At 43.2% G+C, this 23,221-nt stretch overlaps 1 protein-coding gene across 1 annotated transcript in view; it reads right to left on the bottom strand.

The window, feature by feature from the left end:
• Window positions 1-4,016: 4,016 nt before the first annotated feature.
• The window catches only part of LOC120029844 (cofilin-2-like), a 28,853-nt gene continuing 9,648 nt past the window's right edge, over window positions 4,017-23,221 (bottom strand). Inside the window, exons 2-5 of the mRNA XM_038975152.1 lie at window positions 21,564-21,722; window positions 20,626-20,765; window positions 19,006-19,082; window positions 4,017-4,793 (exon numbers count right to left, since the gene is read on the bottom strand). Of these exons, the coding sequence (XP_038831080.1) occupies window positions 4,678-4,793; window positions 19,006-19,082; window positions 20,626-20,765; window positions 21,564-21,722 (492 nt within the window). The 3' untranslated portion in view covers window positions 4,017-4,677. The remainder of the gene's footprint in view (window positions 4,794-19,005; window positions 19,083-20,625; window positions 20,766-21,563; window positions 21,723-23,221) is intronic.

The following is a 23,221-nucleotide window of genomic DNA, read 5'->3' on the forward strand; positions in this document are numbered from 1 at the left end:
AGGCAAAGCGTGCAGCACGGCCCCTTCTGTCTGATTCGTATGGAATCGTCGGAAAAGAGGGCGCTCTAAACAGTTCATACAGATTATATAGGCAACAAGCAAAGTAGGTTGATCTTGTAGTCTGGCCTTCCGATTGGTCGATCTGGGTCGTGGGTAGTCCTGTCCGGGCCTGATGTCGACATTCCATTGGCTCTTCACACAGTTCTTTGTCTTAGTCTCATCCAAAAGCATCCTGCATGTGCGTTTGTTTTCACAGGGCCCTATTCATGGGGGAGGGGAGTGTGTGTGTGTGTCTGCGGTTATTTATAAGGGTACAAAGTAGTGGGGGTATAGTGGGGATGGGTGCATGTTGTGCCAAGTATAGCTTGTGTTGAGAAGTTGTAAAACAAGTTACCAGTATCTAATACAATTTCTTACAGTTAGCGAAATGCTAATTCGCAATGCTAGCTAGCTAACGTTAGCTAGACTCGGGAGCTCATGTGGACACATAGGCTTCAGGAGCCAGCGGGCTAGATATGATTCCACCAACTGGCTACTAGATCGTTTTCAGCCAAATACTGTATGTTCAACTCATAGCTAGTTTATCCACTGACCACCGCATTTAGGAGGATAGCTAATTACTGAAATGTAGCTAGCTAGCTAGATCCCTGGACAGGCAGTAGCCACTAACTAATCCTAGACAAATGACCTATTCTTTGATACATTTGTGTTAACTTGCTCATATCAAGCAACACCGTTTGTGGAAAGATAAAAAAAAGAACAATATGTGAGCTGAGCTCGTTTTTTTGAATGATCAGACAGTGAAACTAAAATATACTGAATTAAAATATAAACACAACATGCAACAATTTCAAAGATTTTTCAGAGTTAGAGTTCACATACGGAAATCAGTCAATTGGAGAAAATAAATAAAATTGGGCCCTAATTTATGGATTTTCAAATGACTGGGAATACAGATATGCATCTGTTGGTTACAGATACATGAAGGAAAAAAGTAGGTGTGTGAATCAGAAAACCAGTCAGTATCTGGTGTGACCATTTGCCTAATGCAGCCCGACACTTCTCCTTCACATAGAGTTGATCAGGCTGTTGATTGTGGCCTGTGGAATGTTGTCCTACTCCTCTTCAATGGCTGTGAGAAGTTGCTGGATATTGGAACTGGAACACGCTGTTGTACACGTTGATCCAGAGCATCCCAAACATGCTCAATGGGTGACATGTCTGGTGAGTATGCAGGTCATGGAAGAACTGGGACATTTTCAGCTTCCAGGAATTGTGTACAGACAGATCCTTGCAACATGGGGCCGTGCATTATCATGCTGAAACATGAGGTGATGGCGGTGGATGAATGGCACAACAATGAGCCTCAGAATCTCTTCATGGTATCTCTGTGCATTCAAATTGTGTTGTTGTCCGTAGCTTAACCCCACCGCCACCATGGGGCACTCTGTCATCAACGTTGACATCAGCAAACCGCTTGCCCACGACGCCATACACACTGTCTGCGGTTGTGATGCTGGTTGGACGTGCTGCCAAATTATTTAAAACGACGTTGGAGGCAGCTTATGGTAGAGAAATTAACATTAAATTCTCTGGCAACAGCGCTGGTGGACATTCTTGCAGTCTGCATACCAATTGCACACTCCCTCAAAACTTGAGACATCTGTGGCATTGTGTTGTGTGACAAAACGGCACATTTTAGAGTGGACTTTTATTGTCCCCAGCACAAGGTAATGATCATGCTGTTTAATCAGCTTCTTAATATGCCACACCTGTCAGGTGGATGGATTATCTTGGCGAAGCAGAAATGCTCAATAACGTGCTTCTACACCTGCATTGCTTGCTGTTTGGGGTTTCAGGCTGGGTTTCTGTACAGCACTTTGAGATATCAGCTGATGTAAGAAGGGCTATATAAATACATTTGATTTGATTTTGGATGTAAACAAATATTTGAGCACAATTTCAGAGAAATAAGCTTTTTGAGCATATGGAACATTTCTGGGATTTATTTTATTTATTTCTGGACGTTCTTTTATTTCAGCTCATGATACATGGGACCAACACTTTACATGTTGCGTTTATATTTAGTTCAGGGTAGCTAGCTAGTGAGGCTTTCATTTATTACCCAATTAATTTGGTAAAGCTGAGTTTTCCAACACGTGCAGTCGTTGCTATCTACTCATGCCTGCGGCACGAGTTAGCTAAACAGGCGGCTCTGTAGATGACATGATGATCCCATCTTTAACCTATGGTGCCTTCAAGACAACTGGGAACTCGGAAATAACCGAGGTCAAATCATGACATCGGTGATCTTCAGGTCTAAAAGTCGGAGTTCTAGAAAGAGTTGGATGAATTGGTTCAAGCCGATTTTTTCCAGTCGGAAGGCATGGAAGTCGGAGATTTCCCAGTTCCCATTTTGTTTTGAACACGGCACTAGTCTGTAGCGCATCTGTGTGAGGTCACACACTCAAAAAGGCTCAACTAATCACCCGATGTGTTTGAATGTCAAGACTCATGAATATTCATGAAATTATCCCCCTCCCCGCCTTCCAACGGAAGGACTTTAAGCTTCCAGGGACGATGAACGTTTTAGCTTTCCGTTTATTCCAAAATCTTTAGGACAAGTAGTGTAAATCTAACATAGTCATGAAGGCAGGACCCACTAATTTCATTCATACTGACAAACAGGAAATGCCACATTATCCCTGTCAACAGTTGGATAACTGCAGAGCACCCTGCCTCAGTCAGGATGTTCGTTTTCTAGCTCAAACTACATTCCTTTATTGTGATGATCATTCTTGTCTCTCACTTTTGTCACACATGATCTATTCAGCTCTCGTGTGTGTCCTGTTCCCAGAGATCAACCAAGCTGATTCACTCACCTGTGAGAGAGTTTAGAGTTAAAGAACACACACTACAGATGCATTGTCTCTCACTTTGTCTCACAAAAGTCCTGCAGTTTGAGCTAGCCCCGTCATCACTATTTAGACATTAAGATCACATACTGTATGCATTTATTTGCCTGTTGTCTTTGTGGGTTTTGTCTTACACAGCCTTGTCAGGGTGGCAGGTAGCCTTGCGGTTGAAAGCATTGGGCCAGTAACCGAAAGGTTACTGGTTCAAATCCCAGAGCAGACTAGGTGAAAACTTTGTCGATGTGCCCTTGAGCAAGGCACTTAAATCCTAGTTCCTCCTGTAAATTGCTCTGGCTAATTGACTTAAATGTAATGTAAATGTCTTGCTACATTGGTGAACAGGGTGGGATCCTTCAGATATACCTATGTGTCCCAGGCACAGAAATTCTCCTAGAGAGATGAGTTCTATAACAGTCTACATCAGAGGCCCAGGCTTTTTCACATAGACAGTAAAGCTCTCATTTCTGGACTACAACATTGTAAGATTGTGCCCTCCACGGCACTCGATATACGTTGATTGGTAGGTTAAACTATATTTCAAATATTACCTGAGACACCTTTGCTATTTGCCACCGTACTCATTAAATGGTGAAACACTATTCGTGATGGTGTTCTTTGTTCGTATCTGCAGTGCCTTCGGAAAGTATTCAGACCCCTTGACTTTTTCCACATTTTGTTACGTTACAGCCTTATTCTAAAATGGATTAAATCATTATTTTTTTCAATCTACACACAATACAAAAGATTTTCTTCACCAGGTTACACATCTTTTAAAGGCACTGAATTGGTGTCACGACCCATGCCATGTCAACAAGATGAGGTCCGGTGTCATACTTACAATAGCTTGATGAGTAGTTATTCTTTTCTTGTTTACGTGAGCTGTTTACCCACAGAAATACCACGTTGTTAATCTTTCACTTAAACGTAGGGGGAGATAGTTTTTACTGAAAACAAACAAAAAAAATCATCAACTAGCCGATGGGGCAACAACAGACCAGGCTCAACTTGCCCAACTGTTCTGTTGACACGTAATGTCAATCTCTGTGCTAACAAATGGAATACTGATATCTCAGACACACAGACAGACAATCCAGGGCAGTATACTGGAAATCCAGTTTCTCTTTATTATAAACTGGTGGACCTTCTGCCATCGACATTCTGTGGAGGTATCTTCCTTTTTTAAACAATATATTTTGTGACATTTCCAAATTCAAACAAAACATCAGCAAACACGGAAGGTGTGACATCAACGGTATGCTTATAATCACATGATTGTTCTGGAACAGAGTCAATAGACAATAAAAGCACATTCAAGGATGATACTAGGATCCCAAGCTACAGGAAATGCATGTGAATTTATATAAACCGTGGAGCAGTGATGTCTGGGAAAAAGTAAATGTATCAACTACATGAGTAGCTATTTCATTGACCAAGGCATGTTTCTACAAAGACCAAATCAACTACCATACTGTGTCGTTGGACAGTTCAGTTGGGAGACACCGACAGTGGGCTGCTTTTGCATCTGGGTTTTGAACAGACCTGGGTTCAAGAACTATTCGAAATAATTCTAAATACTTTTGCTGTGCTTGATTGAGCTTGCCTGTTGCAATCAGTAGAAAAATCACTAAATGTTAAAAAAAAACCTGCCCACCTAGCACGCTTAAGCAAACGCTGAAAGAATCTGAAGGATTTCGAATAGTATTTGAACCCAGGTCTGGTTTTGATTCCATGTTGTACGGGCAGCATCAGGAGTCAGGGGACCTTAGACCTCTTTCCCCTCCAGTTTTATAACGACTCCTCTCCCTCCCAGTTTATCGATGAACACAGAGCTGTCTTTGGCGTCTGACATGTCGTTCACCTGCCACTCAAACTTCAGACCTGTGAAACACACGAGAACACAGCCAGTCAGTCATTTCTCTTTTTTTTTTTAAAGGAATGGTGCAGTCTCACTCACATATTTTAGTTAGTTTATTGGAGCTGGTCCAGACAGCATCATTATTTATTGGTCCAGACAGCATCAGATAATAACAAAGTGGACACCCCGTCTCTGTTTTGGTAAAAATCTGATGGATGGGCCTGGAGAAATGCAACCACTCAAATTCATAAACAGCATCAGATACAAGGTCTACACATACTGAGACAGAGAGGTGCTGTTTCACTGTCCAGACAGCATCAGATAAATGGTCTACACATACTGAGACAGAGAGGTGCTGTTTCACTGTCCAGACAGCATCAGATAAATGGTCTACACATACTGAGACAGAGAGGTGCTGTTTCACTGTCCAGACAGCATCAGATACATGGTCTACACATACTGAGACAGAGAGGTGCTGTTTCACTGTCCAGACAGCATCAGATACATGGTCTACACATACTGAGACAGAGAGGTGCTGTTTCACTGTCCAGACAGCATCAGATACATGGTCTACACATACTGAGACAGAGAGGTGCTGTTTCACTGTCCAGACAGCATCAGATACATGGTCTACACATACTGAGACAGAGAGGAGCTGTTTCACTGTCCAGACAGCATCAGATACATGGTCTACACATACTGAGACAGAGAGGTGCTGTTTCACTGTCCAGACAGCATCAGATACATGGTCTACACATACTGAGACAGAGAGGTGCTGTTTCACTGTCCAGACAGCATCAGATAAATGGACTACACATACTGAGACAGAGAGGTGCTGTTTCACTGTCCAGACAGCATCAGATACATGGTCTACACATACTGAGACAGAGAGGTGCTGTTTCACTGTCCAGACAGCATCAGATACATGGTCTACACATACTGAGACAGAGAGGTGCTGTTTCACTGTCCAGACAGCATCAGATACATGGTCTACACATACTGAGACAGAGAGGTGCTGTTTCACTGTCCAGACAGCATCAGATACATGGTCTACACATACTGAGACATAGAGGTGCTGTTTCACTGTCCAGACAGCATCAGATACATGGTCTACACATACTGAGACATAGAGGTGCTATTTCACTGTCCAGACAGCATCAGATACATGGTCTACACATACTGAGACAGAGGGGAGCTGTTTCACTGTCCAGACAGCATCAGATACGTGGTCTACACATACTGAGACAGAGAGGTGCTGTTTCACTGTCCAGACAGCATCAGATACATGGTCTACACACAATGAGACAGAGAGGTGCTGTTTCACTGTCCAGACAGCATCAGATACATGGTCTACACATACTGAGACAGAGAGGTGCTGTTTCACTGTCCAGACAGCATCAGATACATGGTCTACACATACTGAGACAGAGAGGTGCTGTTTCACTGTCCAGACAGCATCAGATACATGGTCTACATATACTGAGACAGAGAGGAGCTGTTTCACTGTCCAGACAGCATCAGATACATGGTCTACACATACTGAGACAGAGAGGTGCTGTTTCACTGTCCAGACAGCATCAGATACATGGTCTACACATACTGAGACAGAGAGGTGCTGTTTCCCTGTCCAGACAGCACCAGATACATGGTCTACCCATAGAGAGACAGAGAGGTGCTGTTTCACTGTCCAGACAGCATCAGATACATGGTCTACACATACTGATACAGAGAGGTGCTGTTTCACTGTCCAGACAGCATCAGATACATGGTCTACACATACTGAGACAGAGAGGTGCTGTTTCCCTGTCCAGACAGCATCAGATACATGGTCTACACATACTGAGACAGAGAGGTGCTGTTTCCCTGTCCAGACAGCATCAGATACATGGTCTACACATACTGAGACAGAGAGGTGCTGTTTCACTGACCAGACAGCATCAGATACATGGTCTACACATACTGAGACAGAGAGGTGCTGTTTCACTGTCCAGACAGCATCAGATACATGGTCTACACATACTGAGACAGAGAGGTGCTGTTTCACTGACCAGACAGCACCAGATACATGGTCTACACATACTGAGACAGAGAGGTGCTGTTTCACTGTCCAGACAGCATCAGATACATGGTCTACACATATTGAGACAGAGAGGTGCTGTTTCACTGTCCAGACAGCACCAGATACATGGTCTACACATACTGAGACAGAGAGGTGCTGTTTCCCTGTCCAGACAGCATCAGATACATGGTCTACACATACTGAGACAGAGAGGTGCTGTTTCACTGTCCAGACAGCATCAGATACATGGTCTACACATACTGAGACAGAGAGGTGCTGTTTCCCTGTCCAGACAGCATCAGATACATGGTCTACACATACTGAGACAGAGAGGTGCTGTTTCCCTGTCCAGACAGCATCAGATACATGGTCTACACATACTGAGACAGAGAGGTGCTGTTTCCCTGTCCAGACAGCATCAGATACATGGTCTACACATACTGAGACAGAGAGGTGCTGTTTCACTGTCCAGACAGCATCAGATACATGGTCTACACATACTGAGACAGAGAGGTGCTGTTTCACTGTCCAGACAGCATCAGATACATGGTCTACACATACTGAGACAGAGGGGAGCTGTTTCACTGTCCAGACAGCATCAGATACATGGTCTACACATACTGAGACAGAGAGGTGCTGTTTCACTGTCCAGACAGCATCAGATACATGGTCTACACATACTGAGACAGAGAGGTGCTGTTTCACTGTCCAGACAGCATCAGATACATGGTCTACACATACTGAGACAGAGCGGTGCTGTTTCACTGTCCAGACAGCATCAGATACATGGTCTACACATACTGAGACAGAGAGGTGCTGTTTCACTGTCCAGACAGCATCAGATACATGGTCTACACATACTGAGACAGAGAGGTGCTGTTTCACTGTCCAGACAGCATCAGATACATGGTCTACACATACTGAGACAGAGAGGTGCTGTTTCACTGTCCAGACAGCATCAGATACATGGTCTACACATACTGAGACAGAGAGGTGCTGTTTCACTGTCCAGACAGCATCAGATACATGGTCTACACATACTGAGACAGAGAGGTGCTGTTTCACTGTCCAGACAGCATCAGATACATGGTCTACACATACTGAGACAGAGAGGTGCTGTTTCACTGTCCAGACAGCATCAGATACATGGTCTACACATACTGAGACAGAGGTGCTGTTTCACTGTCCAGACAGCATCAGATACATGGTCTACACATACTGAGACAGAGAGGTGCTGTTTCACTGTCCAGACAGCATCAGATAGATGGTCTACACATACTGAGACAGAGAGGTGCTGTTTCCCTGTCCAGACAGCATCAGATACATGGTCTACACATACTGAGACATAGGTGCTGTTTCACTGTCCAGACAGCATCAGATACATGGTCTACACATACTGAGACAGAGAGGTGCTGTTTCCCTGTCCAGACAGCATCAGATACATGGTCTACACATACTGAGACAGAGAGGTGCTGTTTCACTGTCCAGACAGCATCAGATACATGGTCTACACATACTGAGACAGAGAGGTGCTGTTTCCCTGTCCAGACAGCATCAGATACATGGTCTACACATACTGAGACAGAGAGGTGCTGTTTCACTGTCCAGACAGCATCAGATACATGGTCTACACATACTGAGACAGAGAGGTGCTGTTTCCCTGTCCAGACAGCATCAGATACATGGTCTACACATACTGAGAGAGAGAGGTGCTGTTTCACTGTCCAGACAGCATCAGATACATGGTCTACACATACTGAGACAGAGAGGTACTGTCCAGACAGCATCAGATACATGGTCTACACATACTGAGACAGAGAGGTGCTGTTTCACTGACCAGACAGCATCAGATACATGGTCTACACATACTGAGACAGAGAGGTGCTGTTTCACTGTCCAGACAGCATCAGATACATGGTCTACACATACTGAGACAGAGAGGTGCTGTTTCACTGACCAGACAGCATCAGATACATGGTCTACACATACTGAGACAGAGAGGTGCTGTTTCACTGTCCAGACAGCATCAGATACATGGTCTACACATACTGAGACAGAGAGGTGCTGTTTCACTGTCCAGACAGCATCAGATACATGGTCTACACATACTGAGACAGAGAGGTGCTGTTTCACTGTCCAGACAGCATCAGATACATGGTCTACACATACTGAGACAGAGAGGTGCTGTTTCACTGTCCAGACAGCATCAGATACATGGTCTACACATACTGAGACAGAGAGGTGCTGTTTCACTGACCAGACAGCATCAGATACATGGTCTACACATACTGAGACAGAGAGGTGCTGTTTCACTGTCCAGACAGCATCAGATACATGGTCTACACATACTGAGACAGAGAGGTGCTGTTTCACTGTCCAGACAGCATCAGATACATGGTCTACACATACTGAGACAGAGAGGTGCTGTTTCACTGTCCAGACAGCATCAGATACATGGTCTACACATACTGAGACAGAGAGGTGCTGTTTCACTGTCCAGACAGCATCAGATACATGGTCTACACATACTGAGACAGAGAGGTGCTGTTTCACTGTCCAGACAGCATCAGATACATGGTCTACACATACTGAGACAGAGAGGTGCTGTTTCCCTGTCCAGACAGCATCAGATACATGGTCTACACATACTGAGACAGAGAGGTGCTGTTTCACTGTCCAGACAGCATCAGATACATGGTCTACACATACTGAGACAGAGGGGTGCTGTTTCACTGTCCAGACAGCATCAGATACATGGTCTACACATACTGAGACAGAGAGGTGCTGTTTCACTGTCCAGACAGCATCAGATACATGGTCTACACATACTGAGACAGAGAGGTGCTGTTTCACTGTCCAGACAGCATCAGATACATGGTCTACACATACTGAGACAGAGAGGTGCTGTTTCACTGTCCAGACAGCATCAGATACATGGTCTACACATACTGAGACAGAGAGGTGCTGTTTCACTGTCCAGACAGCATCAGATACATGGTCTACACATACTGAGACAGAGAGGTGCTGTTTCCCTGTCCAGACAGCATCAGATACATGGTCTACACATACTGAGACAGAGAGGTGCTGTTTCACTGTCCAGACAGCATCAGATACATGGTCTACACATACTGAGACAGAGAGGTGCTGTTTCACTGTCCAGACAGCATCAGATACATGGTCTACACATACTGAGACAGAGAGGTGCTGTTTCACTGTCCAGACAGCATCAGATACATGGTCTACACAAACTGAGACAGAGAGGTGCTGTTTCACTGTCCAGACAGCATCAGATACATGGTCTACACATACTGAGACAGAGGGGTGCTGTTTCACTGTCCAGACAGCATCAGATACATGGTCTACACATACTGAGACAGAGAGGTGCTGTTTCACTGTCCAGACAGCATCAGATACATGGTCTACACATACTGAGACAGAGAGGTGCTGTTTCACTGTCCAGACAGCATCGGATACATGGTCTACACATACTGAGACAGAGAGGTGCTGTTTCACTGTCCAGACAGCATCAGATACATGGTCTACACATACTGAGACAGAGAGGTGCTGTTTCACTGTCCAGACAGCATCAGATACATGGTCTACACATACTGAGACAGAGAGGTGCTGTTTCACTGTCCAGACAGCATCAGATACATGGTCTACACATACTGAGACAGATAGGGGATGCTGTTTTTCGCGCTCGGATGCTTTCTCTGGTGAAATGGATTCAGCCTCTAGTGAATTGAATGAAAATTATGAAACACGGATTTAAGTAAGTTCCTTTTTTATTGTAAAATATTTTGGGGAAGCCTGGTTTCCCTTGGCATCCATGAATACACATTACTTTGTAGACCGAATGTCATTCCACTGATGGTGTTTTAATAGATGTCCCTTTCTATTCAAATGGCAGGTAAACAGTTCACTGTTTGGCGGCTGGACTTATTTAGGAGTAGACGAAGGTGACCTATTTCACCTGCTTTCTGAAGGGATGTGTTTGACAATCAGATGAAAACATGACGAGTGGTTTGTGTTCATGACACAGTCAAAGATAAGATACAGTAAATTAGGCTAAATGTCCTTACCATATAAAGCCCATCAAAATGGTGCAAGCGTGTGTAAAACTAGGATGTCCCGTTAAAAACATAGAGATGCTCAAATGTCACGGGATAATTCTGCACTTTCAAGTGAATTTACTGCTGTACATTAATATCCTTATAAAAACACTAACAATACTTTTAGAATTGGTTTATGATGACTTTGGAGAGGGAAATGTACCAAACCTAAGATGAAGCATTAAATACGTTGAACCTTCATAATTATATTGAAACAAATCCACCTTGTATCGATTTAAAATTCCTCATTTTATGGCCCCCCTAAACTGGGTCTGTGCCCCGCCCTGGCCTCCTCATTTCGCCCCGGCCTCCTCATTTCGCCCCGGCCTCCTCATTTCGCCCCGGCCTCCTCATTTCGCCCCGGCCTCCTCATTTCGCCCCGGCCTCCTCATTTCGCCCCGGCCTCCTCATTTCGCCCCGGCCACCTCATTTCGCCCCGGCCACCTCATTCGCCCCGGCCACCTCATTCGCCCCGGCCTCCTCAATCGCCCCGGCCACCTCAATCGCCCCGGCCACCTCAATCGCCCCGGCCACCTCAATCGCCCCGGCCACCTCATTCACTCTGGCCACCTCATTCAACACACTACTGGGTACGACAGTTGAACTCAGTTATATTGTTCAAGGGTCAATAGGTATGACCTCGTACCCCTGCACATGGACTCGTACTGGTACCCCATTTATATAGACAAGTTATTATCTACTAGGTACTGGTACCCTGTGTATATAGCCAAGTTATCATCGACTAGGTACTGGTACCCCATTTATATAGACTAGTTATTATCTACTAGGTACTGGTACCCTGTGTATATAGCCAAGTTATTACCTCGTACCCCTGCACATGGACTAGGTACTGGTACCCCATTTATATAGACTAGTTATCATCTACTAGGTACTGGTACCCCGTGTATATAGACAAGTTATCATCGACTAGGTACTGGTACCCTGTGTATATAGACAAGTTATCATCGACTAGGTACTGGTACCCTGTGTATATAGACAAGTTATCATCGACTAGGTACTGGTACCCTGTGTATATAGACAAGTTATTACCTCGTACCCCTGCACATGGACTAGGTACTGGTACCCTGTGTATATAGACAAGTTATCATCGACTAGGTACTGGTACCCCGTGTATATAGCCAAGTTATTACCTCGTACCCCTGCACATGGACTAGGTACTGGTACCCCGTGTATATAGACAAGTTATCATCGACTAGGTACTGGTACCCTGTGTATATAGACAAGTTATTATCTACTAGGTACTGGTACCCTGTGTATATAGCCAAGTTATTACCTCGTACCCCTGCACATGGACTAGGTACTGGTACCCCGTGTATATAGACTAGTTATTATCTACTAGGTACTGGTACCCTGTGTATATAGACTAGTTATTATCTACTAGGTACTGGTACCCTGTGTATATAGCCAAGTTATTACCTCGTACCCCTGCACATGGACTAGGTACTGGTACCCCATTTATATAGACAAGTTATTATCTACTAGGTACTGGTACCCTGTGTATATAGACAAGTTATTACCTCGTACCCCTGCACATGGACTAGGTACTGGTACCCCGTGTATATAGCCAAGTTATTACCTCGTACCCCTGCACATGGACTAGGTACTGGTACCCTGTGTATATAGCCAAGTTATTACCTCGTACCCCTGCACATGGACTAGGTACTGGTACCCCGTGTATATAGCCAAGTTATTACCTCGTACCCCTGCACATGGACTAGGTACTGGTACCCTGTGTATATAGACAAGTTATTATCTACTAGGTACTGGTACCCCGTGTATATAGCCAAGTTATTACCTCGTACCCCTGCACATGGACTAGGTACTGGTACCCTGTGTATATAGACAAGTTATTATCTACTAGGTACTGGTACCCCGTGTATATAGACAAGTTATTACCTCGTACCCCTGCACATGGACTAGGTACTGGTACCCCGTGTATATAGACAAGTTATTATCTACTAGGTACTGGTACCCTGTGTATATAGCCAAGTTATTACCTCGTACCCCTGCACATGGACTAGGTACTGGTACCCCGTGTATATAGACAAGTTATTACCTCGTACCCCTGCACATGGACTAGGTACTGGTACCCTGTGTATATAGCCAAGTTATTACCTCGTACCCCTGCACATGGACTAGGTACTGGTACCCTGTGTATATAGACAAGTTATTATCTACTAGGTACTGGTACCCTGTGTATATAGCCAAGTTATTACCTCGTACCCCTGCACATGGACTAGGTACTGGTACCCCATTTATATAGACACGTTATTATCTACTAGGTACTGGTACCCCGTGTATATAGCCAAGTTATTACCTCGTACCCCTGCACATGGACTAGGTACTGGTACCCTGTGTATATAGACAAGTTATTATCTACTAGGTACTGGTACCCTGTGTATATAGCCAAGTTATTACCTCGTACCCCTGCACATGGACTAGGTACTGGTACCCCATTTATATAGACACGTTATTATCTACTAGGTACTGGTACCCTGTGTATATAGACAAGTTATTACCTCGTACCCCTGCACATGGACTAGGTACTGGTACCCCATTTATATAGACAAGTTATTATCTACTAGGTACTGGTACCCTGTGTATATAGCCAAGTTATTACCTCGTACCCCTGCACATGGACTAGGTACTGGTACCCCGTGAATATAGCCAAGTTATTACCTCGTACCCCTGCACATGGACTAGGTACTGGTACCCCGTGTATATAGACAAGTTATCATCTACTAGGTACTGGTACCCCGTGTATATAGCCAAGTTATTACCTCGTACCCCTGCACATGGACTAGGTACTGGTACCCTGTGTATATAGACAAGTTATTATCTACTAGGTACTGGTACCCCGTGTATATAGCCAAGTTATTACCTCGTACCCCTGCACATGGACTAGGTACTGGTACCCTGTGTATATAGACAAGTTATCATCGACTAGGTACTGGTACCCTGTGTATATAGCCAAGTTATTACCTCGTACCCCTGCACATGGACTAGGTACTGGTACCCCGTGTATATAGACAAGTTATTACCTCGTACCCCTGCACATGGACTCGTACTGGTACCCCATTTATATAGACAAGTTATTATCTACTAGGTACTGGTACCCTGTGTATATAGCCAAGTTATTACCTCGTACCCCTGCACATGGACTAGGTACTGGTACCCTGTGTATATAGACAAGTTATTATCTACTAGGTACTGGTACCCTGTGTATATAGCCAAGTTATTACCTCGTACCCCTGCACATGGACTAGGTACTGGTACCCCGTGTATATAGACAAGTTATTACCTCGTACCCCTGCACATGGACTCGTACTGGTACCCCGTGTATATAGACAAGTTATTATCTACTAGGTACTGGTACCCCGTGTATATAGACAAGTTATTACCTCGTACCCCTGCACATGGACTCGTACTGGTACCCCATTTATATAGACAAGTTATTATCTACTAGGTACTGGTACCCTGTGTATATAGACAAGTTATTACCTCGTACCCCTGCACATGGACTAGGTACTGGTACCCTGTGTATATAGCCAAGTTATTACCTCGTACCCCTGCACATGGACTCGTACTGGTACCCCATTTATATAGACAAGTTATTATCTACTAGGTACTGGTACCCTGTGTATATAGCCAAGTTATTACCTCGTACCCCTGCACATGGACTAGGTACTGGTACCCTGTGTATATAGACAAGTTATTATCTACTAGGTACTGGTACCCCGTGTATATAGCCAAGTTATTACCTCGTACCCCTGCACATGGACTCGTACTGGTACCCCATTTATATAGACAAGTTATTATCTACTAGGTACTGGTACCCTGTGTATATAGCCAAGTTATTACCTCGTACCCCTGCACATGGACTAGGTACTGGTACCCCGTGTATATAGCCAAGTTATTACCTCGTACCCCTGCACATGGACTAGGTACTGGTACCCTGTGTATATAGACAAGTTATTATCTACTAGGTACTGGTACCCCATTTATATAGACAAGTTATTATCTACTAGGTACTGGTACCCTGTGTATATAGACAAGTTATTACCTCGTACCCCTGCACATGGACTAGGTACTGGTACCCCGTGTATATAGCCAAGTTATTACCTCGTACCCCTGCACATGGACTCGTACTGGTACCCCATTTATATAGACTAGTTATCATCTACTAGGTACTGGTACCCCGTGTATATAGACAAGTTATCATCGACTAGGTACTGGTACCCTGTGTATATAGACAAGTTATCATCGACTAGGTACTGGTACCCTGTGTATATAGACAAGTTATCATCGACTAGGTACTGGTACCCTGTGTATATAGACAAGTTATTACCTCGTACCCCTGCACATGGACTAGGTACTGGTACCCTGTGTATATAGACAAGTTATCATCGACTAGGTACTGGTACCCCGTGTATATAGCCAAGTTATTACCTCGTACCCCTGCACATGGACTAGGTACTGGTACCCCGTGTATATAGACAAGTTATCATCGACTAGGTACTGGTACCCTGTGTATATAGACAAGTTATTATCTACTAGGTACTGGTACCCTGTGTATATAGCCAAGTTATTACCTCGTACCCCTGCACATGGACTAGGTACTGGTACCCCGTGTATATAGACTAGTTATTATCTACTAGGTACTGGTACCCTGTGTATATAGACTAGTTATTATCTACTAGGTACTGGTACCCTGTGTATATAGCCAAGTTATTACCTCGTACCCCTGCACATGGACTAGGTACTGGTACCCCATTTATATAGACAAGTTATTATCTACTAGGTACTGGTACCCTGTGTATATAGACAAGTTATTACCTCGTACCCCTGCACATGGACTAGGTACTGGTACCCCGTGTATATAGCCAAGTTATTACCTCGTACCCCTGCACATGGACTAGGTACTGGTACCCTGTGTATATAGCCAAGTTATTACCTCGTACCCCTGCACATGGACTAGGTACTGGTACCCCGTGTATATAGCCAAGTTATTACCTCGTACCCCTGCACATGGACTAGGTACTGGTACCCTGTGTATATAGACAAGTTATTATCTACTAGGTACTGGTACCCCGTGTATATAGCCAAGTTATTACCTCGTACCCCTGCACATGGACTAGGTACTGGTACCCTGTGTATATAGACAAGTTATTATCTACTAGGTACTGGTACCCCGTGTATATAGACAAGTTATTACCTCGTACCCCTGCACATGGACTAGGTACTGGTACCCCGTGTATATAGACAAGTTATTATCTACTAGGTACTGGTACCCTGTGTATATAGCCAAGTTATTACCTCGTACCCCTGCACATGGACTAGGTACTGGTACCCCGTGTATATAGACAAGTTATTACCTCGTACCCCTGCACATGGACTAGGTACTGGTACCCTGTGTATATAGCCAAGTTATTACCTCGTACCCCTGCACATGGACTAGGTACTGGTACCCTGTGTATATAGACAAGTTATTATCTACTAGGTACTGGTACCCTGTGTATATAGCCAAGTTATTACCTCGTACCCCTGCACATGGACTAGGTACTGGTACCCCATTTATATAGACACGTTATTATCTACTAGGTACTGGTACCCCGTGTATATAGCCAAGTTATTACCTCGTACCCCTGCACATGGACTAGGTACTGGTACCCTGTGTATATAGACAAGTTATTATCTACTAGGTACTGGTACCCTGTGTATATAGCCAAGTTATTACCTCGTACCCCTGCACATGGACTAGGTACTGGTACCCCATTTATATAGACACGTTATTATCTACTAGGTACTGGTACCCTGTGTATATAGACAAGTTATTACCTCGTACCCCTGCACATGGACTAGGTACTGGTACCCCATTTATATAGACAAGTTATTATCTACTAGGTACTGGTACCCTGTGTATATAGCCAAGTTATTACCTCGTACCCCTGCACATGGACTAGGTACTGGTACCCCGTGAATATAGCCAGGTTATTACCTCGTACCCCTGCACATGGACTAGGTACTGGTACCCCGTGTATATAGACAAGTTATCATCTACTAGGTACTGGTACCCCGTGTATATAGCCAAGTTATTACCTCGTACCCCTGCACATGGACTAGGTACTGGTACCCTGTGTATATAGACAAGTTATTATCTACTAGGTACTGGTACCCCGTGTATATAGCCAAGTTATTACCTCGTACCCCTGCACATGGACTAGGTACTGGTACCCTGTGTATATAGACAAGTTATTATCTACTAGGTACTGGTACCCTGTGTATATAGCCAAGTTATTACCTCGTACCCCTGCACATGGACTAGGTACTGGTACCCCGTGTATATAGACAAGTTATTACCTCGTACCCCTGCACATGGACTCGTACTGGTACCCCATTTATATAGACAAGTTATTATCTACTAGGTACTGGTACCCTGTGTATATAGCCAAGTTATTACCTCGTACCCCTGCACATGGACTAGGTACTGGTACCCTGTGTATATAGACAAGTTATTATCTACTAGGTACTGGTACCCTGTGTATATAGCCAAGTTATTACCTCGTACCCCTGCACATGGACTAGGTACTGGTACCCCGTGTATATAGACAAGTTATTACCTCGTACCCCTGCACATGGACTCGTACTGGTACCCCGTGTATATAGACAAGTTATTATCTACTAGGTACTGGTACCCCGTGTATATAGACAAGTTATTACCTCGTACCCCTGCACATGGACTCGTACTGGTACCCCATTTATATAGACAAGTTATTATCTACTAGGTACTGGTACCCTGTGTATATAGACAAGTTATTACCTCGTACCCCTGCACATGGACTAGGTACTGGTACCCTGTGTATATAGCCAAGTTATTACCTCGTACCCCTGCACATGGACTCGTACTGGTACCCCATTTATATAGACAAGTTATTATCTACTAGGTACTGGTACCCTGTGTATATAGCCAAGTTATTACCTCGTACCCCTGCACATGGACTAGGTACTGGTACCCTGTGTATATAGACAAGTTATTATCTACTAGGTACTGGTACCCCGTGTATATAGCCAAGTTATTACCTCGTACCCCTGCACATGGACTCGTACTGGTACCCCATTTATATAGACAAGTTATTATCTACTAGGTACTGGTACCCTGTGTATATAGCCAAGTTATTACCTCGTACCCCTGCACATGGACTAGGTACTGGTACCCCGTGTATATAGCCAAGTTATTACCTCGTACCCCTGCACATGGACTAGGTACTGGTACCCTGTGTATATAGACAAGTTATTATCTACTAGGTACTGGTACCCCATTTATATAGACAAGTTATTATCTACTAGGTACTGGTACCCTGTGTATATAGACAAGTTATTACCTCGTACCCCTGCACATGGACTAGGTACTGGTACCCCGTGTATATAGACAAGTTATTACCTCGTACCCCTGCACATGGACTAGGTACTGGTACCCTGTGTATATAGACAAGTTATCATCTACTAGGTACTGGTACCCCGTGTATATAGACAAGTTATTACCTCGTACCCCTGCACATGGACTCGTACTGGTACCCCATTTATATAGACAAGTTATTATCTACTAGGTACTGGTACCCTGTGTATATAGCCAAGTTATTACCTCGTACCCCTGCACATGGACTAGGTACTGGTACCCCGTGTATATAGACAAGTTATTGTTACTCATTGTGTATTTATTATTATTAAGTTTTACTTTTCTATTATTTCTCTATTTTCTTTCTCTCTGTATTGTTGGGAAACATTTCACTGTTAGTCCACACCTGTTTACCAAGCATGTGATGAATAACATTTGATTTGTAAAATGATTCATCTATAAATCCAACTGTGGATTATGGCTTTACGTCATGTGACAGAAGGCTTTTGAAAATGAGAGTATCTTATTGGACAAGCCAGTCTTCCCTGTTTCAGTCCATTTTCTTCCGTCTGGTACCTAATGAACATATCCATCTGATTGTGGAAAGGAGATAGGTTGAACGTTTTGAAAGACACCTAAACTCTTACCTTGGAACTTTGCTTTAATGTATTGCTTTGAGCTGGCGTATTTCATTTTCTTTTTGATGGTTGAGTGTTCTGGGGCCCTGCAATTCAAACAGAAGAATATTACATTGAGTGTTCTGGAGCCCTGTAATTCAAACAGAAAAATATTACATTGAGTGTTCTGGGGCCCTGTAATTCAAACAGAAGAATATTACATTGAGTGTTCTGGGGCCCTGTAATTCAAACAGAAGAATATTACATTGAGTGTTCTGGGGCCCTGTAATTCAAACAGAAAAAATTACATTGAGTGTTCTGGGGCCCTGTAATTCAAACAGAAACATATTACATTGAGTGTTCTGGGGCCCTGTAATTCAAACAGAAGAATATTACATTGAGTGTTCTGGGGCCCTGTAATTCAAACAGAATAATATTACATTGAGTGTTCTGGGGCCCTGTAATTCAAACAGAAGAATATTACATTGAGTGTTCTGGGGCCCTGTAATTCAAACAGAAAAATATTACATTGAGTGTTCTGGGGCCCTGTAATTCAAACAGAATAATATTACATTGAGTGTTCTGGGGCCCTGTAATTCAAACAGAATAATATTACATTGAGTGTTCTGGGGCCCTGTAATTCAAACAGAAGAATATTACATTGAGTGTTCTGGGGCCCTGTAATTCAAACAGAAGAATATTACATTGAGTGTTCTGGGGCCCTGTAATTCAAACAGAATAATATTACATTGAGTGTTCTGGGGCCCTGTAATTCAAACAGAATAATATTACATTGAGTGTTCTGGGGCCCTGTAATTCAAACAGAAGAATATTACATTTAAAAAAGTGTTCCAAACATTTTGCCTTGAGTCAATTAACAAATCCCCTCTCTCACACACATGCCCTCCATTCAATATGGCTGACATGGTATTGTTACTCATGGTGTACAGTCCATGTAATTCTAACTCTATGGTCCAACCTACCACATGATGAAGACCAGGTCCTCAGTGTTAGTTATTACAAGTCTAGTTATTCTATCTCTGTGGTCCAACCTACCACATGATGAAGACCAGGTCCTCAGTGTTAGTTATTACAAGTCTAGTTATTCTATCTCTATGGTCCAACCTACCCCATGATGAAGACCAGGTCCTCAGTGTTAGTTATTACAAGTCTAGTTATTCTAACTCTGTGGTCCAACCTACCACATGATGAAGACCAGGTCCTAAGGGTTAGTGTTAGTTATTACAAACAAGTCTAGTTATTCTAACTCTATGGTCCAACCTACCACATGATGAAGACCAGGTCCTAAGTGTTAGTTATTACAAGTCTAGTTATTCTATCTCTATGGTCCAACCTACCACATGATGAAGACCAGGTCCTAAGTGTTAGTTATTACAAGTCTAGTTATTCTATCTCTATGGTCCAACCTACCACATGATGAAGACCAGGTCCTAAGTGTTAGTTATTACAAGTCTAGTTATTCTAACTCTGTGGTCCAACCTACCACATGATGAAGACCAGGTCCTCAGTGTTAGTTATTACAAGTCTAGTTATTCGAACTCTATGGTCCAACCTACCACATGATGAAGACCAGGTCCTAAGTGTTAGTTATTACAAGTCTAGTTATTCTAACTCTGTGGTCCAACCTACCACATGATGAAGACCAGGTCCTCTTTGGGGCTGTCCTTGCTCTCCCAGGAACAGTCGTACAGGGCATAGCGGCAGTCATCCGTCGGCATCATGTTGACGATCTTCCTGAATACGTCCTCCTCCCCGTTCAGGTCCTTGACCTTCATTGATTGGTAATTGATTAATTGATAACAAATTATATAGCGCTTTTTCCAGATGTGCACGTTACTAACCCTAATCCCAATTATAATAGTAAGAAAGTTTGGACATTGCGGTTTCTGCATTTTGATACATTAACATGACATAATTATAATGGCAGCCACGTTAGCTCCATATTACATGATTCAGAATGTTCTGAATTTTAAACAATGGGCCAGTAACCCCAAGATTGCAGGATCGAATCCCCGAGCTGACAAGGTCAAAATCTGTCCCTGTGCAAGGCTGTTAACCCACTGTTCCCCGGGCGCCGATGACTTGGACGTCAGTTAAGGCAGTCCCCCCCCACACCCCTCTGATTCAGAGGCGTTGGGTTAAATGAGGAAGACACATTTCAGGTGAATGCATTCGTTGACCACTGACCCCCCCCCCCTTTCCTATATAGTTCACTACTATTGACCAGAGCTTTAGGAGATTTAGGATGCAGCCCCTAAATTCTTTCCGTGATTCCTCGCATCCTACCTCCTTGACTCCATCTCAGTGGGGGGGGGGGGGAGGTCCCTCCCCTTGGACCTTATTCTCCAATTCATTTTGAGAACGAAGCGAGGAGAGAGGATGCAAGGAATCGAGGAAATAGGAATTGAGAAAGAGCTTAAAATGCCTAAATACTTGGTCCTCTGAATCTCAGTGGGTACAGCACGGCGCTTGCAACGCCAGAATAGAGGGCTTTGTATAAAAGTGACTGATAAATGTCCTATATTATTAAATTATAATTATATACTATTATATATGCCGCTTCTGACCTTCAGGCATTTGTCCTCGTCCACGATGATACATTTCCCGTCGTCGCTGATCTTGAAGAGCACCAGCTTCAGCTGCTCCTGCTTGTCAGCCCCCTGGAGGCGAACTCTGATCTTGTCAAACGTGTGAACGACATCATCGTGAACCGCTATTCCAGAGGCCTGGTCACAAAAGAGAGAAGAAGAAGAATACAATGGTCACAAAGGAGAGAAGAAGAAGAATACAATGGTCACAAAGGAGAGAAGAAGAAGAATACAATGGTCACAAAGGAGAGAAGAAGAATAATACAATGGTCACAAAGGGGAGAAGAAGAATAATACAATGGTCACAAAGGGGAGAAGAATAATAATACAATAAGAAGAAGAAGAAGAAGAAGAAGAATAATAATAATACTTCTTCTTACAGAGAAGAAGAAGAATACAATGGTCACAAAGGGGAGAAGAAGAATAATACAATGGTCACAAAGTTAGAGAAGAAGAATAATACAATGGTCACAAAGTTAGAGAAGAAGAAGAATACAATGGTCACAAAGTTAGAGAAGAAGAAGAATACAATGGTCACAAAGTTAGAGAAGAAGAAGAATACAATGGTCACAAAGTTAGAGAAGAAGAAGAATACAATGGTCACAAAGTTAGAGAAGAAGAAGAATACAATGGTCACAAAGTTAGAGAAGAAGAAGAATACAATGGTCACAAAGGAGAGAAGAAGAAGAATACAATGGTCACAAAGGAGAGAAGAAGAATTATACAATGGTCACAAAGGAGAGAAGAAGAAGAATACAATGGTCACAAAGGAGAGAAGAAGAAGAATACAATGGTCACAAAGTTAGAGAAGAAGAATACAATGGTCACAAAGGAGAGAAGAAGAAGAATACAATGGTCACAAAGGAGAGAAGAAGAAGAATACAATGGTCACAAAGGAGAGAAGAAGAAGAATACAATGGTCACAAAGGAGAGAAGAAGAAGAATACAATGGTCACAAAGGAGAGAAGAAGAATAATACAATGGTCACAAAGTTAGAGAAGAAGAATACAATGGTCACAAAGGAGAGAAGAAGAATAATACAATGGTCACAAAGGAGAGAAGAAGAATAATACAATGGTCACAAAGGGGAGAAGAAGAATAATACAATGGTCACAAAGTTAGAAAAGAAGAATACAATGGTCACAAAGGAGAGAAGAAGAAGAATACAATGGTCACAAAGGAGAGAAGAAGAAGAATTAGAATACAATGGTCACAAAGGAGAGAAGAAGAATAATTAGAATACAATGGTCACAAAGGAGAGAAGAAGAAGAATTAGAATACAATGGTCACAAAAGAGAGAAGAGGAAGAAGAATAATACAACCTTATGGTGAGACAGTTGTACTAAGCTCCTTAGAAATATATGATCTTGAAGAATCAATTAGAATATAAAAGTAAATTGAAATGACCATTGCTTGAACAGCAGGATATCTTATTTCCAAGTTAGGACCTTGTAACCTGACAGATGTATTTATATGCAGGGATTGACATTAAAGGGTTGACCGGGGCAACTGAACTCAGCAGTCGGGCAAGTGAGCCTGCTCTGGGTTGCCCAATTGGGCGAGTGAAATATATTCCTGAAAACAATCAAACTGCAAAGAATTCCATCAGCCTAAATGGATCTTTGTGCTTCCTTACC

This window comes from Salvelinus namaycush, chromosome 35 (assembly GCF_016432855.1).
Source record: "Salvelinus namaycush isolate Seneca chromosome 35, SaNama_1.0, whole genome shotgun sequence".
Taxonomy (NCBI): domain Eukaryota; kingdom Metazoa; phylum Chordata; class Actinopteri; order Salmoniformes; family Salmonidae; genus Salvelinus; species Salvelinus namaycush.